Below are 18,094 nucleotides of genomic sequence, written 5' to 3' on the forward strand. Positions count from 1 at the left end.
ACTGCTAACATTATATGGTGATTTATATCAGGTACGATATAACGACCTCCTTATACCACCGCCAACGTTATATCCCAATTTATATGAAACACAATACACATCAATGACATAACCAATCATCTGGGCATATTAACACATTCATCACAGTATTCACAACCAACCATACATTGTTCTCAATCTAGCAGTATCCATAAACAAGCGGTATTCACAACCATTTAATTACAAAGGGTAATTCTTATGCTACATGGTTTTTTCCAAATATAAATTATATTCAAAATCATCATTTTTCAAATGTTTAAACCATTCAGAAAATCATACTGTAATTATACGACCTTTATACTGGAAACTAACTACTTCAAAATTAATTAAAAAAAAAAAAACTAATATAACTTACTCCCTTTACCTGTTCCTCAAAGTTCTGCCTAAAACTTCCCAAAATCCTAAAACCTAGCCGCTCAAATTTGCTAAGGATTGACAACCTACATGCCGGGAAGAGGAAGAATGGATTGTGGAGCACCCGAAAGTGTTCTAGGAGGCTTAAAGTAGAGAGAGAGATTCGGGGCTGAAAGAGAGGAAATATTTTCCTTAAAAAAATGACCTAAGATATATTTATAGGCAAGTTGTCCCTGTCGAAAACCTTTGATGGTTTTTCTGGCCACCCTAAAACCATCGACAAAAAACTTGAACTTAGAAATCCCGAGAGCCTTTTTGGAGGAAACCGATGACAATTTTGTTTGGGGTTCCCCAAACTACGATGTTTTTTTCTTGTCCTTCACAAATTTCATATTTTTCCTTTCCTTTATTTATTTCCCTTTTCTTTTATTCATTTTTCTTTTATTTTATGGGTTCGAGTAACTACATTCTCCCCTCTTTACTAAATTTCGTTCTCGAAATTCGTTAATCAATCATTTTCACACAATTAGAAGTGAAGTAACCACATTTCACACATTTCAACATATTCCAACATATGAACTTTTGCATCACTTGAAATTAAATGAAATTATTGCTTATCCCAAACATAAACACGTTACTTGCACCTCTAACAGTATCTATCTCAGTTGGGGCAAGTGTGTAGACACGTGCCGGGCTGCCACGAAGCACCAAATTGTTCCTCTGATTTTGATCAGGAGCGGGTGCATTGTTCAACGGTCCTCGACACTCTCGGGCTATATGGCTGTATTTGCCGCACCTATAGCACACAACACCCCTGTCCTAGCATTCACACCAATGCCTCAGATTACACCGAGCATAGTGGGAGTGTGACAAATCGCCCTGATGTCTTTGATCATCCCTATCTAGTCTCTAACTCACAACATTTATGTCGCCCCTCCATGAACCCTGTCTAATATCTGCATGGGAACTAGGAGGCATAGGTCTCTTCCTCCACTCTGATGTTTCTGCACTTCTCTGCAGGCTTAACACCTCTACAGTGACTTTATTCACCAGCTCTGAGAAGTCCTATATCTGCAAGATTGCTATAAGCTCGTTGATCCTTTGGTTCAGACCCTTTTCAAATCTTCTCGCCTTTTGATATTCATCCAACACCATGAAAGGAGCGAAGCGAGAAAGCTCCATGAACTTGGCAGTGCACTGCTGTATTGTGAGATGCCCCTAAGTTAGATTGAAAAATTCCTCCACTTTTGCATTTTTGGTGGTGGCAAGGAAATACCGGTCGTTAAAGACCTCTTTGAAATGTCCCCAGGTCATCACCATGAGTACTACTCACTGCTCTTCCAGCAGTTTCAACGCTTGCCACCATCGTTCGACCTCTCTTGTCAGCTTGAAGGTGGCGAAGAGAACCTTCTATTCCTTAGTGCAATTCAACACTACTAGTATTTTCTCCATCTCCTACACCCATGTCTCGGCCATGACTGGGTCATTGCCACCCGCAAAAGCAAAGGGTTTCAGGTAGGTGAATAATTCGATCGAACATCCCGAGTTTACAGGTGGGTAGCTCAATCCCTTAGGATCCCGTCTCATCTCTGCCCTAACCTGTCAGGCTATACCTCGCAACAGTATGGAGGTTTCAATCTTAGCTTTGCTGGAAGCCCCCAACTCGTTCTCCCCTCCAGCATCCACGCCTTTACCTCTAGGATCCATCCTGAAGATATGATAGAGGTAAGTTTAAAATCTCCACATCTTAACATAACAGGCACAGTTATAAAACAAGAAACCTGATTAATATTTAAATCCTCAATTAAACATCCAACACCCAATTAACTACCATTCATCAAATTACAATACTTAAATTATCAGAATTCCCTTTCAGAAGCTTATCCTCATAATTCAAACATCCTAACCCTTGAGTTCTAATTCCAAGTTCTAGTCTCTCTACTTGGAAACATCATCGTCGATGGATTTACCGTGGTTTTTTGGAGCTAGCTACTGCTCTAGAAAAACACAAAAGACCATTAAGAGATTTTTGCCCCCAAACTTTCGAAACAAAAACTCAAAAGTCCTAACAATATTTTGATCAACCTATTCCTAACCTCATCCTAACTCGAACCTATACTTTGGTATTAATCCTCCTAAAGTCTGCATAACCTATAACCTAAAGCTCTGATACTACTTTGTCATGCCTTGAACCCGCCCAGTGGGGCTCGAGGTGTGATGAGACCATTCACATGTCTCTGATACCATTCACACAATGTAAATAATTAAACAATCTCAAAAGAAATACCAGAGTACTATATATTTACAACCCAAAAAGAGTATAGTAAATTCTCCATATTACATCACCCGAGAAAGATTAAAAAAAAAAAACATAAACTATATATATAACTGATCTTCCCACCACTCAAAATTACCAAAAAGCTAACCTTGCCCTGGAGCCTTCTAAGTTTGATTGTAATACCCCAACCCCAAAGGGTCTGAGATATTTACTTTTTACTATTGATTTACAGCGAAAGTAAATAAACTTAATTATTATTAAACCAGAGCGCTAATTATCCATATTACAATCATTTATTTCAAAAGAAAAAAATTACATAAGCATAAATATCTGGCATCATACTAATATTTCTAATCAATCTTTATTTTTTTCTGTCCCCACCCGCATGCTTGCTAAGCTTGATTTTCAACATGCCCTTTAGAGTTATCTAAAATAAAAGTATGATTGGAGTGAGACGACGCTCAGTAAGTAAATAAGATTATTATTAGTGTGTGGCTAAAATAAGTCTTTTTAAAAATTTTGTAAAACAATATTTAATACTATAACTTCAAAATTGCTTCTAGAATAAATATACATTTAAAAATTACTACATAAAACTTTTACCATCAATTACAACAGTAAAATTTTATAATATATATTACAACTGTTAAATTAAACTTTTAACTTTAAAACTGTAAAAATATTTAATGATAAACATACATATACTTTTCCTTATACGTTTTCCTTAGATCGTCATTTAAGCACCAGAATGATGTTTTTCATGTAAACTTATACTTTTCATTCAAATCATCAGTAACTTTGTACACGTAATTAAATATGTATAAACATATATTGTAAAAATCACCATTAGGCCTATTTGTCGTAAGTCATGTTTACTCTCATGACTGGGTTGTGCGGTCTAAAGACTGGACTTAGCTAGCTGGCCGACCAAACTAAATCATCATACGTAAACATTAAGTGAGATTTTCCTTATTAAATCCTGGTCCGGAACCAGATGTGCACTCAGGAGAAATCCACTAACATAAATAACCACTCTGTAAACAGTGTGGGTGCACTCTGATCCGTTTAAACTTTAAGATGCGGTACCGAGCATCTGTAACTTTGAACTTGTTTTGCCATAAGGGGTTTTAAAATTATCTTATTATAATTTATGCAATTTAAAATAATCTCATGAAAATCTCATCTTTACTCATTTTTTTCATGAAAAAATGCAACGTGAAAATAAACTCATACCACACAGTTTTTGTGTTAAAAATATATATAATTTATTTTTTTTAATAGAAAGAAATGCTAAAAATTTACCCGAAATTATTATAACATTTTTTAACCTAAAAATAAATGCAAGTATATTAAAGATAGAACTGGTATAATTAAATATATATAAAAATAAACTCAGGAAATTTTTATGGAACTAACTAACATAATTGAAATTTACTTACAAAATAAACTCGAGTATGAATTTTCAATAAAAAAAAACTAACATAATCAAATTTACTTACCTTCTTCTTTTATCTTGTGCTACGAACACTATAACTATCTCTAAGAAATGAGATCAGAAAGAGTGGGTGAGTGAGAACTTACTCAAAAATTCTCTCTCCACCACAAATTCTTTCACTCACTAATCATTTTCTTCCTTAGAAAAATTGTTGTGAAAAATGAAGGTTGAGAGCTTCCTATTTATAGGAAAATTTTGGGGAAGAAATGAAATTTATAAAAGTGTGGGGAGATAGGTGAAATTATAATTTTTTAGAATTAAAGAATGGGTAAGGGATAGGCAAGGTATGGGTTGAGTATGGGATGGGGATGGAGGCTATGTGGGAGTACTTGCCATCATAAATTTTTAATTAATTACTTACCTAATTAATTAATCAATTAGTTAATTAATTATTTTATTATTTTTCTTAATCATTATTACCATTATTATTATCATTGTTATTACTTTTAAACTATTTTTAGTATTTATTTATTTTATTATTTATTTTTGAATAAGAATTAAATTTGAATTTTAAAAACTCATGTGAGCCCCACACAACTTCGAGACCCAAATGAATCCTACGTAACTCCAATAATCTTCATACGATTTTATGAGCCCTGCACAGCTTCGAGACTCGCGTAAACCTCCACATGGTTTCGGGAATCATGTGGGCCCTACATAGTCTTGTGGGGCCCGCATAGGATACTTATATTATTATTATTATTTTATCATATATTTCTACAAATTATGTCAGTCAAAACATTATTTTATGTACTTATTTACGTATATAAACAGTGTTTACCCAATTTTATCTTATGAGATTCTATTTTTACCAAGTCGACCTCCAGGGAACGACTGAGCCGCAATGGTCCCTGAGCACTCATTTAGACAAGGTCTTTCTTAGACATCAAACATGGAATCAAGGATCCTAATAAAGAAACACATTTGTTTTGATACTAACTAAATGACCATTATTATTATTCTTTTTTTTTTGGGTTATTACACTGATCATTTGAAGGACCTGAAAATGATAATAATACGCCGGGGTGAGACACCTCTCCGTAAGGAAGAAGTAAACTATAACAACGTGTGGCAAAAGGGTTTTTAGTAGATACAAAATATACACATTAATTAATCAACAACAACTGACAAGGCGCATACAGATTGTAGTCATATAAACATAACCAATATTTATAGCGAAAGTTCCTGAGAATAGAGAAGATTACATGCTCATACATGTACCTTTCCTTTGCTTTGTTCCCGTTTGTAACACTACCCTTTAATTTGGGTGCGACTACAACTGATACTAATCAGGGCACTCACCTTACTTGGTTGGCCCTCGGGGTGGAGAGTTTTACTTTGTTATAAATATTCAAACAATTAATTTCACATTATAGTATTCACACACATTCCAATATCCATCACATTCCACACAATTATCCACACAGGATTCACATCTACACAGAATTCCACACACTTCATTCACAACCACACAGGGTCCATATCTACATAGGATACCATAACCACACAGGTTATCATTCCACACACAACACTCTGTCTATAGTAAATCGGTAAAATGAACTCCTCATTCCGCTGCCAACGTTTTACCCCCTTTATGTAAATGACCATATAATGACCTCCTCATGCCATTGCCAACGTTATATTGTGATTTACATCAGGTACGATATAACAACCTTCTCATACCACTGCCAACGCTATATCGCAATTTACATGAACCATAATACACATCAATGACATAACCAACAAGATTTAATGGTCTTCTGATAAATTAAGGGGTCTTTTGTAACAAATAAGATAACCAACAAGATTTAAGTGTTACTTTTTATAAATTTAAGGGGGTGTGCGTGACATGATTGATTGTTGAAGGGTGTTAATGTATTTTTTTCTATTTTATAAAATATATATTTTATACCAGGTACGATATAACAACCTTTTTATACCATTGCCAACGCAATATCACAATTTACATGAACCACAACACACATCAATGACATAACCAATCATCCAGGCACATTAACATATTGATCACATTATTCACAACCAACCAGGCATTGTTCTCAATCAAGCAGTATCCATAAACAAGCAGTATTCATAACCATTTAATTACAAAGGGTTATTCTTATGCCACACAGTTTTTATCAAATATAAATTATATTCAAAATCATCATTTTTCAAATGCCTAAACTGTTCAGAAAATCATACTGTAATTATACGGCTTTTATACCAGTTCAAAATTAATAAAACAAAAAAACTGATATAACTTACTCCCCTTGCCTGTTCTTTAAAGTTTTGCCTAAAACTTCCCAAAATCCCAAAACCTAACCGCTCAAATTCGCTGAGAATCGACGATCTACGTGCCGGGAGGAGGAAGAATGGATCGTGGAGCACCCGAAAGTGTTTGAGGAGGCTTAAAGTAGAGAGAGATGAGAGAGATTCAGGGCTGAGAGAAAGGAAAAGTTTTTCCTAAAAAAAATGACCTAAGATATATTATAAGCAAGCTGTCCTCACCAAAAATTGTCAACGGTTTTTTTTGGCCACCCTGAAAATGTCGACAGAAAACCTGAACTTAGAGATCCTGAGAGCCTATCTAGAGGAAATCAATGACGGTTTTGTCCTGTCCTTCACAAATTTCTTATTTTTCCTTTCTTTTATTTATTTCCTTTTATTTTATTTGTTTTTCTTTTATTTTCTGGGTTTGGGTTACTACAAGAAATTTGTATCTTTTTGGCAAATTTTAGGGGAGATTTGTGAAATTGTTAAAATCTTAAGGAATAATCTTCAATTTTTTTAAACCTAAGGAGAGATTAGTGTCTTTTTACCAAACCTCAATAGAGGTAAATGCCTTTTTCTCTTAAATTTATTATATTTAAAGAATAACAAAAAAATATATATATATATATATAAAATTATATACATTTATTTAAATTTAATTTAAATAATTTATTAAATTACTTATAAACTTAGGATTTGTGAATATTATAATTACAAAATTATTTGTAAATTGTTGATATTTTTAAAAAGATAATTGAAAATCACTTGACTTTCTCCTAAAATAATTAGTTGTAGCACATGATTCGTTTTTTTAAATTATTATTTCTAAGAGATAGCAGAAACTTAAGAGGATAATGAGAAATTATAAATATTTTTTAAACTTTTAAAAATAAAAATTTATTTGTAAATATTGTAATGTAACTTGTAAATCTAAGACATTTTTGCAAAGTTGAATGAAAAGAAAAAAAAAATTTATTGCAAATTATTGGGTATAAGACTACAATTGAGATCTCCCATCATGATTTAAATCTAGAATATCCAAATGAGAATTCAAAATTTCAACCTTAAACTTTCTTTAGATGACCAAATTTTATTAAAATTATACAACAAAAGTGAACCTGAATTAATATGAGTATAATATTTAATATTATAAAAAGGATAGCATAAAATCTAGTCTGTCACCAAGGATAAACCCATATATATTGGAGTATGATAGGTGCCTCTATCTACTCATTCAAAACCCATATAATTATTATTACTATTAGTTGTGAGTGTATATATTTTAATTACTTGCCTTGAAAAAAAAAATATATATATTTTTTATTATCTATATATATTTTTTTCGTCTCCACTTAAAGAAAAGTTTGAGTCCACCACCGCCACCATGTCAACTACACAAATATTGCATGACATTTGAAGAGTATGGCCCTTATTACTTTTTTTTTTTTTTTTCAATTTATTTGAAGAAAATGATACATAAAATGCTTTTAGTTGTTGTCACATTGTTATTTGGCATTTTAATTTTTCAAGTAATATTTTAATATTTTTTCTATAATTTTTTTATTTGTTAATATTATAATTTGTTTATATAGTAGTCTTTTGTAACCTATTTATACTATAATATTAAAATATATCATTGTGTTTCTAGAGGCATCCAAATTCTAATCCTAAATTTTTTTAATTAATTATAAAATATTTGATTGATTTGTTTTTAATAATTAGAACACTTCTTGACTCTATTTTTAGACTTTTCACCAATCTTCTCCCTCTTTCCATCTCAAACAAACCATATTCTAAACTGATGTGTAGCTGGAGCCAGGAGACGCGTGAGTTGTGATCTGCAAGCTGGAGATGCATCCGCAACTACAATCCGCAGCTATTAGTTCTAGATGAATGTAATTCCTCAATTTTATTTATAGTGATTTACTCCAGCCATCTATAAATAGAGAAACTGTTGAGAGGTAATATACAGAGAGGAAGGAGAGAGTGTAAAGAAGTGAGGAAGAGAGAAGAGAGGCTTGAGAGACTATATTCTTTTCCGATTGTTTAGTGGATTGTGGTGTGCTCCATGGACGTAGGTCAATCTATAATGAACCATGTAAATTTTTGGTGTCTCTCAATTCTTTGGTGTTTGTTTATTGCTCACAAGGTCCTAACAAGTGGTATCAGAGCCTGATTTGGGCGATTCAAGCAATTATGTTCAAATTCTAGTATTCACACACATTCTAATATCCATCACATTCCACACAATTATCCACACAAGATTCACATCCACATAGGATTCCACACAGTTCATTCACATCCACACAGAATACCACACACTTCATTCACACCCACACAGGGTCCATATCCACATAGGATACCACAACCAAACAGGTCACCATTCCACACACACACCCCATCCATAGTAAATCGGTAAAATGAACTCCTCATTCTACTGCCAACGTTTTACCCCCTTTATATAAATGACCATATAACGACCTCCTCATGCCACTGCTAATATTATATGGTGATTTATATCAGGTATGATATAACGACCTCCTTATACAGGTCAACGCTATATCGCAATTTACATGAACGACAATACACATCAATAACACAATCAATCATTCGGGCTCATTAACACATTCATCACAGTATTCACAACCAACCAGACATTGTTCTCAATCTAGCAGTATCCATAAACAAGCGGTATTCACAACCATTTAATTACAAAGGGTCATTCTTATGTCACATGATTTTTTCCAAATATAAATTAGATTCAAAATCATCATTTTTCAAATGCTTAAACCATTCAGAAAATCATACTGTAATTATACGACCTTTATACTGGAAACTAACTACTTCAAAATTAAAAAAAAAAACTGATATGACTTACTCCCCTTACCTATTCCTTAAAGTTCTGCCTAAAACTTCCCAAAATCCCGAAACCTAGCTGCTCAAATTGGCCGAGGATTGACGACCTACGTGGCGGGAAGAGGAAGATGGATCGTGGAGCACTCAAAAGTGTTCTAGGAGGCTTAAAGTAGAGAGAGAGATGAGAGAGATTTAGGGCTGAAAGAGAGGAACTGTTTTTCCTAAAAAAAATGACCTAAGATATATTTATAGGCAAGTTGTCCCGGCTAAAAACCTTCGATGGTTTTTCTGGCCACCCTAAAACCATCGATAGAAAACCTGAACTTAGAAATCCTGAGAGCCTTTCTGGAGGAAACCAGCGACGGTTTTGTTTGGGGTTCCCCAAACTGACGACGATTTTTTCCTGTCCTTCACAAATTTCTTATTTTTCCTTTACTTTATTCATTTCCCTTTTATTTTATTTATTTTTCTTTTATTTTAAGGGTTCGGGTTACTACATTCTCCCCTCCTTACTAAATTTCGTTCTCAAAATTTGTTAATCAATCATTTTCACACAATTAGAAGTGAAGTAACCACATTTCACACATTTCAACATATTCCAACATATGAACTTTTGCATCACTTGAAATTAAATGAAATTATTGCTTATCCCAAACATAAACACGTTACTTGCGCCTCTAACAATATCTATCTCAGCTGGGGCAAGTGTGTAGACACGTGCCGGGCTGCCACGAAGCACCAAATTGTTTCTCCAATTTTGATCAGGAGCGGGTGCATTGTTCAGCGGTCCCCGACACTCCCGAGCTATATGGCTATATCTGCCGCACCTATAGCACACAACATTCCTGCCCTGGCATTCACACCAATGCCTCAGATTACACCGAGCATAGTGGGGGCGTGATGAATCACCCTGACGTCCTCGATCATCCCTATCTAGCCTCTGACTCGTAGCATCTATGTCGCCCCTCCATGAACCCTGTCTGAAATCTGCATAGGAATTAGGAGGCATAGGTCTCTTCCTCCGCTCTGATGTTTCTGCACTTCTCTGCAAGCTCAACTCCTCTATGGTGACTTTATTCACCAGCTCTGAGAAGTCCTATATCTGCAAGACTGCTACGTGCACGTGGATCCTTTGGTTCAAGCTTGTTGATTAAGGTGTAATCCCAAGAGGGGGGGTGAATTAGGTATTTTAAAAAAAATTTTGAAACCTATTTACCAATCTATCCCTATTTCTAAGGTTAACTAATCAATGATAGAAACTTATGTCTGAATTAAAATTATTTTATCAATGATTTCCTTTTTATTAAATTAAGTGCATATAAAGTTATTCAACATACACAAGCAAGCAGGAAATTAAATGCAATGCTGAAAATAAATAGTGAAGGGAAGAGAGAAGGCAAACACAGTTTTACGAGGTTCATCCTACTTGCCCTACGTCCTCGCCTTGAGCAACCACTTAAGGATTCACCAACCCTGCTCCTTAAAGTGGGACGGAGCTTCCCTTACAATCCGCTGCTTACAAAAGGCACAACTTCCTCCTATTCCACTGCTTACAAGAGATACAACTCTCTCCTCTCACATTGGTTCACACACCGAACCATGTATACAATAGAATCTGAAAAATACACTCAAAAACAATGCTTCTAACAAAAGCTGGTGAGTACAATTCAAATTCCTAAAACATTGACATAAGATATAACTTGAAGCTCGTGAATGAATGAAAATGATAAAATCGTTTTATGTATGAGATGCCTCAACACACAAATCCCTTTTTAACCAAACCTTTCAAGTAAGGATAAATTCAAAACGTTTTGGAATAAACTAGGGTTCTTGGTTGACTTTGCAAAGATGCACACTTATATAATTGAAGTGAACAAGTTAGCAAAAACTTTGTCTTGAATATACACTTAATCAAAATCACAAAGTTTTATTTCAAGTACTCAACCAAAAAACTGAGTATATTAATTTGCAGAAAAAATATCCCTCAAGTAAAATTATAGTTATAAGTATCAAGGATATTAAATCAAGTTCTAATGTATCTAACAATAGATCCTTTTAGAAACCGCACACTTGAATCAAACGTTTCAATCAGTCACACACCATAAAACAAATAATGATCTTGTTTAAAATAGATTTGTATATATAAAGGTACTTTCAAGATCACCCTTTTAATCAAAACTAGGTTTTTCAATAAGAAACTCTTTGAGAAAATATGTGTATATTCATATGCTCTTGAACCAAAATTTAATCTACCAAGTTAGATAAACTTTCTCAAGTAATGATCTCTTAGAAAATTAATTTTTGTAAGAAAGGTACACTCAAGATCAATACTTTTCAATACTAGTCAAGAACGAACGATAAGATGAGATGTAAAAATCACAAGACTAATAACTTGAAAGATCAAACCTCAATACTAGATTGAAGTACAGTAGAGTAAACAAGTTCCCTTTGGAAATCTGAATTGATTTGCCCAAGCTTGAAGATGTGAGATTGATGTCTAGGCAAACGAATAGCACTAAGAGTAGATAATCGACAATCTTGCAACAAGGTGTGTTCTTCTCTTTCTTGTGCGTCTAACTCTCTTGTTCTAGGGTTTAGATATTCATAATATATAGTATATTACCCTTAGGGTTGATCTCAGCCATTGGATCAATATGATATCTCGCGTGTCTTTTTAATAAAGAACTGATTTTTAAGCTTTCCCGCGAGTTCAAGCAACTGAACTTGACTTTAGGCTCCTGAAGTGTCAACTTTAGGTGCCTGAGGTTCCAAGGTCAGGTGACCGAGGTACCTCTGCCAGGTTCTGTCCTTCCCATTTAATTCTTCAGGTTACCGAACTTAATCTTCAGGCTACCGAAGAAATTCTTTAGGCGCCTGAGGTTAACTTCAGGCTACCGAAGTCCCCTTTTTCACACATATTCATTTCTAGTTTAAAATTCTACTTTGATTCTTTGCTTGGGTCTTTTATAAAACAAGTTTTCCATGATTTTAAACACATTTCTAAGCCTATGTAAGTACTCTAATGATGTACATGAAATGCATGAATCCTAAAATTATTCTAAGTTGTATTGAGCCTCAAGATAAATCATATGAAAATGTAGATACATGAGTTCTAAATACCCATTCCCAAGACATTCTTGAACTTTGCCGCTTGCATCTTGATTCTCATACTCTTTGAGTTCCATGGTACTTTCTAATATGTATAAGCTTTACTTTATGACGTCCATGACCCATTATCTTTCCGTGCATGCTCAGTCTAAGTCCTGTTCACAAACTCAATGCACAGATCAAATATCAAGTGATTTGTCATTATCAAAAACCGGATTGGACTCATAGAGTCAACAAAGCCCTTTTCAAATCTTCTCGCGTTCTGATATTTATCTGAGACCATGGAAGGAATGAAGCGAGAAAGCTCCATGAACTTAGCAGCGTACCGTTGTACAGTAAGATGCCCCTGAGTCAGGTTGAAAAATTCCTCTACCTTTGCATTTCTGTTGGTGGCGGGGAAATACCGGTTGTAGAAGACCTCTTTGAAACGTCCCCAGTTCATCACCATGAATACTGCTCGGTGCTCTTCCAGCAGCTTCACCGCTTGCCACCATCGTTCGACCCCTCCTGTCAGCTTAAAGGTGGTGAAGAGAACCTTCTGTTCCTTAGTGCAATTCAGCACTGCCAGTATTTTCTCCATCTCCTGCACCCATGTCTCGGCCATGATTAGGTCATTGCCACTAGCAAAAGTAGAGGGTTTTAGGCGGGTGAATAGTTCAATCGAACATCCCGAGTTTACAGGTGGGTAGCTCGATCCCTTAGGATCCCGTCTCATCTCTGCCTTAACCTATCGGGCTATACCTCGCAGCAGTATGGAGGTTTCAATCTCATCTCCGCTGGAAGCCCCCAGCTCATTCTCCCCTCCAGCATCCACGCCTTTACCTTTGGGATCCATTCTGAAGATATGACAGAGGTAAGTTTAAAATCTCCACATCTTAACTTAACTAGCACAGTTATAAAATATTTAAATCCTCAATTAAACATTCAACACCCAATTAACTACCGTTCATCAAATTACAATACTTAAATTATCAAAATTCCCTTTCAGAAGCTTATCCTCAAAATTCAAACATTTTAACCCTTGAGTTCTAATTCCAAGTTCTAGTCTTTCTACTTGGAAACATCATCGTCGCTGGATTTACCATGGTTTTCTGGAGTCATCTACTGTTCTAGAAAAACATAGAAGACCATTAAGAGATTTTTGTCCCCGAGCTTACGAAACAAAAACTCAAAAGTCCTAATAATATTTTGATCTACCCGTTCCTATCCTCATCCTAACTCGAACCTATACTTTGGTATTAATCCTCCTAAAGTTTGCATAACCTATAACCTAAAGCTTTGATACCACTTTGTCATGCCCCAAACCCGCCAGGTGGGGCTCGGGGTGTGATGAGACCATTCACATGTCTCTGATACCATTCACACAATGTAAATAATTAAACAACCTCAAAAGAAATATCATAGTACTATATATTTTCAACCCAAAAAGAGTATAATAAATTCTCCATATTACATCATCGGAGAAAGATAAAAAAAAAAACATAAACTATATATATAACTGAGCTTCCCACCACTCAAAATTACCAAAAAGCTAACCTTGCCTCGGAGCCTTCTAAGCTTGATCACCTAAAGGACGTGAAAATGATAATAATACGCCGGGGTGAGGCACCTCTCAGTAAGGAAGAAGTAAACCATAACAACGTGTGGCAAAAGGGTTTTTAGTAGATACAATATATATACATTAATTAATCAACAACAACTGACAAGACGCATACAGACTGTAGTCATATAAACATAACCAATATTTATAGAGAAAGTTCTCGAGAATAGGGAAGATTACACGTTCATACATATACATTTCCTCTACTCTGATACCGTTTGTAACATTACCCTTTAATTTGGGTGCGACTACAACTGATGCTGATCAGGGCACTCACCTAACTCGGTTGGCCCTCGGGGCGGAGAGTTTTACTTTGTCATAAATATTCAAGCAATTAAGTTCACATTCAAGTATTCACACACAATTATCCACACAGGATTCACATCTACATAGGATTCCACACACTTCATTCACACCCCCACAAGGTCCATATCTACACAGGATACCACAACCACACAGGTTATCATTCCACACACACCACCCTGTCCATAGTAAATCGGTAAAATGAACTCCTTATTCCACTGCCAACGTTTTACCCCCTTTATATAAATGACCATATAATGACCTCCTCATGTCACTACCAACGTTGTATTGTGATTTACATCAGGTACGATATAATGACCTCCTCATACCACTGCCAACGCTATATCACAATTTACATGAACCATAATACACATTAATGACATAACCAACAAGATTTAATGGTCTTCTGATAAATTAAGGGGTCTTTTGTAACAAATAAGATAACCAAAAAGATTTAAGTGTTACTTTTTATAAGTTTAAGGGGGTGTGCGTGACATGATTGATTGTTAAAGGGTGTTAATGTATTTTTTTTCTATTTTATAAAATATATATTTTATATCAGGTACGATATAACGACCTTCTCATACCATTGCCAAAACTATATCGCAATTTACATGAACCACAACACACATCAATGACATAACCAATCATCCAAGCACATTAACACATTTATCACATTATTCACAACCAACCAGGCATTGTTCTCAATCAAGCAGTATCTATAAACAAGCAGTATTCACAACCATTTAATTACAAATGGTTATTCTTATGCCACACAGTTTTTCCCGAATATAAATTATATTCAAAATCATCATTTTTCAAATGCCAAACTGTTCAAAAAATCATACTGTAATTCTACGGTCTTTATACTAGAAACTAACCAGTTCAAAATTAATAAAAAAGAAAAACTGATATAACTTACTCCCTTTACCTGTTCCTCAAAGTTTTGCCTAAAACTTCCCAAAATCCCAAAACCTAGCCGCTCAAATTCGCCGAGGATCGACGACTTACGTGCTGGGAGGAGGAAGAATGGATCATGGAGCACCCGAAAGTGTTCTAGGAGGCTTAAAGTAGAGAGAGAGAGAGAGAGAGAGAGAGAGAGAGAGAGAGAGAGAGAGAGAGAGAGAGAGAGAGAGAGAGAGAGAGAGAGAGATGAGAGAGATTCGGGGCTAAGAGAGAGGAAATGTTTTTCCTAAAAAAAATGACCTAAGATATATTTATAAGCAAGCTGTCCTCACCGAAGGCCGTCGATGGTTTTTTTGGCCACCTTGAAACTGTTGACAGAAAACCTGAACTTAGAGATCCTGAGAGCCTTTCTATTGGAAACCGATGACGGTTTTGTCCTGTCCTTCACAAATTTATTATTTTTCCTTTCTTTTATTTATTTTCCTTTCCTTTTATTTATTTTTCTTTTATTTTCTAGGTTCTTGTTACTACAGGAAGTTTGTATCCTTTTGACAAATTTTAGGGGAGATTTATGAAATTATTAAAATCTTAAGGAATAATCTTGAATTTTTTTAAACCTAAGGAGAGATTACTGTCCTTTTACCAAACCTCAATAGAGGTAAATGTATTTTTCTCTTAAATTTATTATTTTTAAAGAATAAAAAAAATTTAAAATATATATATCAAATTATAAACATTTATTTAAATTTAAATTTAATAATTTATTAAATTACTTATAAACTTAGGATTTGTGAATATTATAATTACAAAATTATTTGTAAATTGCTGATATTTTTTAAAAAAGATAATTGAAAATTGCTTGACTTTCTCCTAAAATAATTAGTTGTAGCACGTGATTCTTTTTTTTAAATTATTATTTCTAAGAGATAGCAAAAACTTAAGAAGATAATGAAAAATTATAAAGATTTTTTAAAATTTTAAAAATAAAAATTTATTTGTAAATATTGTAATGTAACTTGTAAATTTAAGACATTTTTGCAAAGTTGAATGAAAAGAAAAAAAAAAAATTATTGCAAATTATTGGGTCTAAGACTATACAATTGAGATCTCCCATCATGATTTAAATCTAGAATATCCAATATGAGAATTCAAAATTTCAACCCTAAACTTTCTTTAGGTGACCAAATTTTATTAAAATTATACAACAAAAGTGAACCTGAATTAATATGAGTATAATATTTAATATTATAAAAAAGATAGCATAAAATCTAGTCTGTCACCAAGTATAAACCCATATATATTGGAGTATGATAGGTGCCCTCTATCTACTCATATAATTATTATTACTATTAATTGTGAGTGTATATATTTTAATTACTTGTCTAGAAAAAAATAAAAAAAGTATATTTTATTATCTATATATATTTTTTTCGTCTCCACTTAAAGAAAAGTTTTGAGTCCGCCGCCGCCACCATGTCAACTACACAAATATTGCATGACATTTGAAGAGTATGACCCTCATTACTTTTTTTTTTTTTTTCAATTTATCTGAATAAAATGACACATAAAATGCTTTTAATATTTTTTCTATAATTTTTTTATTTGTTAATATTATAATTCATTTATATAGTAGTCTTTCGTAACCTATTTATGCTATAATATAAAAATATATCATTGTGTTTCTAGAGGCATCCAAATTCTAATCCTAATTTTTTTTAATTAATTATAAAATATTTGATTGATTTGTTTTTAATAATTAGAACACTTCTTGACTCTATTTTTAGACTTTTCACCGATCATCTCCCTCTTTCCATCTCGAACAAACCATAACCTAAACTACGGTGAGCAACAATTGTAAGATTCTAACCCCCATTTCCCATTCTCTTAGCATCTCTCTCTCTCTCTCTCTCTCTCTCTCTCTCTCTCTCTCTCTCTCTCTCAATGTTTCACTTTCTCTCTATATCTCTCTTAACATCCTCCACAAAATCACACATAATTTTCTTTCATACCTTTCCAAATGGTCAATTTTTCCCGCATAAACAAATCTCCTTCCATAATTTGAAATAGAATCACAAAATAAAATAAAATAAAATAAAACTCCCCAAATCTTGCTCATACCAAATTCACGAGACAAAACCTAACACTTTAAAAGTAAGATTCCATCGTTTCTTGAATTGGTAATCATTTTTTTTTTTTACATATTGATTCTTTTATTTATGTGTATGTTCTTGATTTATTCTATTTAACCTATAATATATCTGCTACAATTTGTGTTCTTAATATTTGTATTCTCTTAATTTTGATGCATATATTAATTTATATGTTTTCTTTGTTTTACTTATCGCAAACTACATATTGGCAAAATCACTCCGTGATCATTTCTTAAATTTTGCACAACTCCTGAGTTAGATAGTTATACTTATTTGTTGTCATTTTAGGTTTAGTATTCTTACTAGTAAATAGGCCGTGCTTCATGCTGGAGTAATTAAATATAAGATTAATTTAGAAAAATAAAATGCATATATACACTATACTAATATCGAATGAGGATTCCAAATGTAAAATATGGGGTAAAAATTTAATTCTACACATTTGATCGAAATAATTTTGACAAATATAAAATTCATGATATGTATTATGATTAAATATATATAATTAAAACCACTTGTACCAGGTGGATAATTTTTTTTTAAACAATAAAGTAAATGTTCATGCTAGAATTCATAATGGTTATAAGGTTGAACGTTGGAAATGAATCTCACGGTAACTTCAATTAATTATGTTATAATTAGCTATTTATTTTTATAGACACTCTATTTTGTCACGACAATATATAACAAAGCCTTGCTTCATCAAATCTTAATTTTGATAAAATTCACCGAAA

The 18,094-nt window shown here is 33.6% G+C and overlaps 1 protein-coding gene across 1 annotated transcript; it reads right to left on the reverse strand.

Annotated features, from left to right (window-relative positions):
• Window positions 1-9,921: 9,921 nt before the first annotated feature.
• LOC131162699 (uncharacterized) lies at window positions 9,922-13,116 on the reverse strand. The gene is made up of 2 exons (XM_058119303.1): window positions 12,682-13,116; window positions 9,922-10,338 (listed from the first exon to the last, which is right to left on the reverse strand). The coding sequence occupies exons 1-2, from the start codon at window positions 13,114-13,116 to the stop codon at window positions 9,922-9,924; spliced, it is 852 nt and encodes a 283-aa protein (XP_057975286.1).
• Window positions 13,117-18,094: the final 4,978 nt, after the last annotated feature.

Source organism: Malania oleifera, chromosome 8, assembly GCF_029873635.1.
Source record: "Malania oleifera isolate guangnan ecotype guangnan chromosome 8, ASM2987363v1, whole genome shotgun sequence".
Classification (NCBI taxonomy): Eukaryota; Viridiplantae; Streptophyta; class Magnoliopsida; order Santalales; family Ximeniaceae; genus Malania; species Malania oleifera.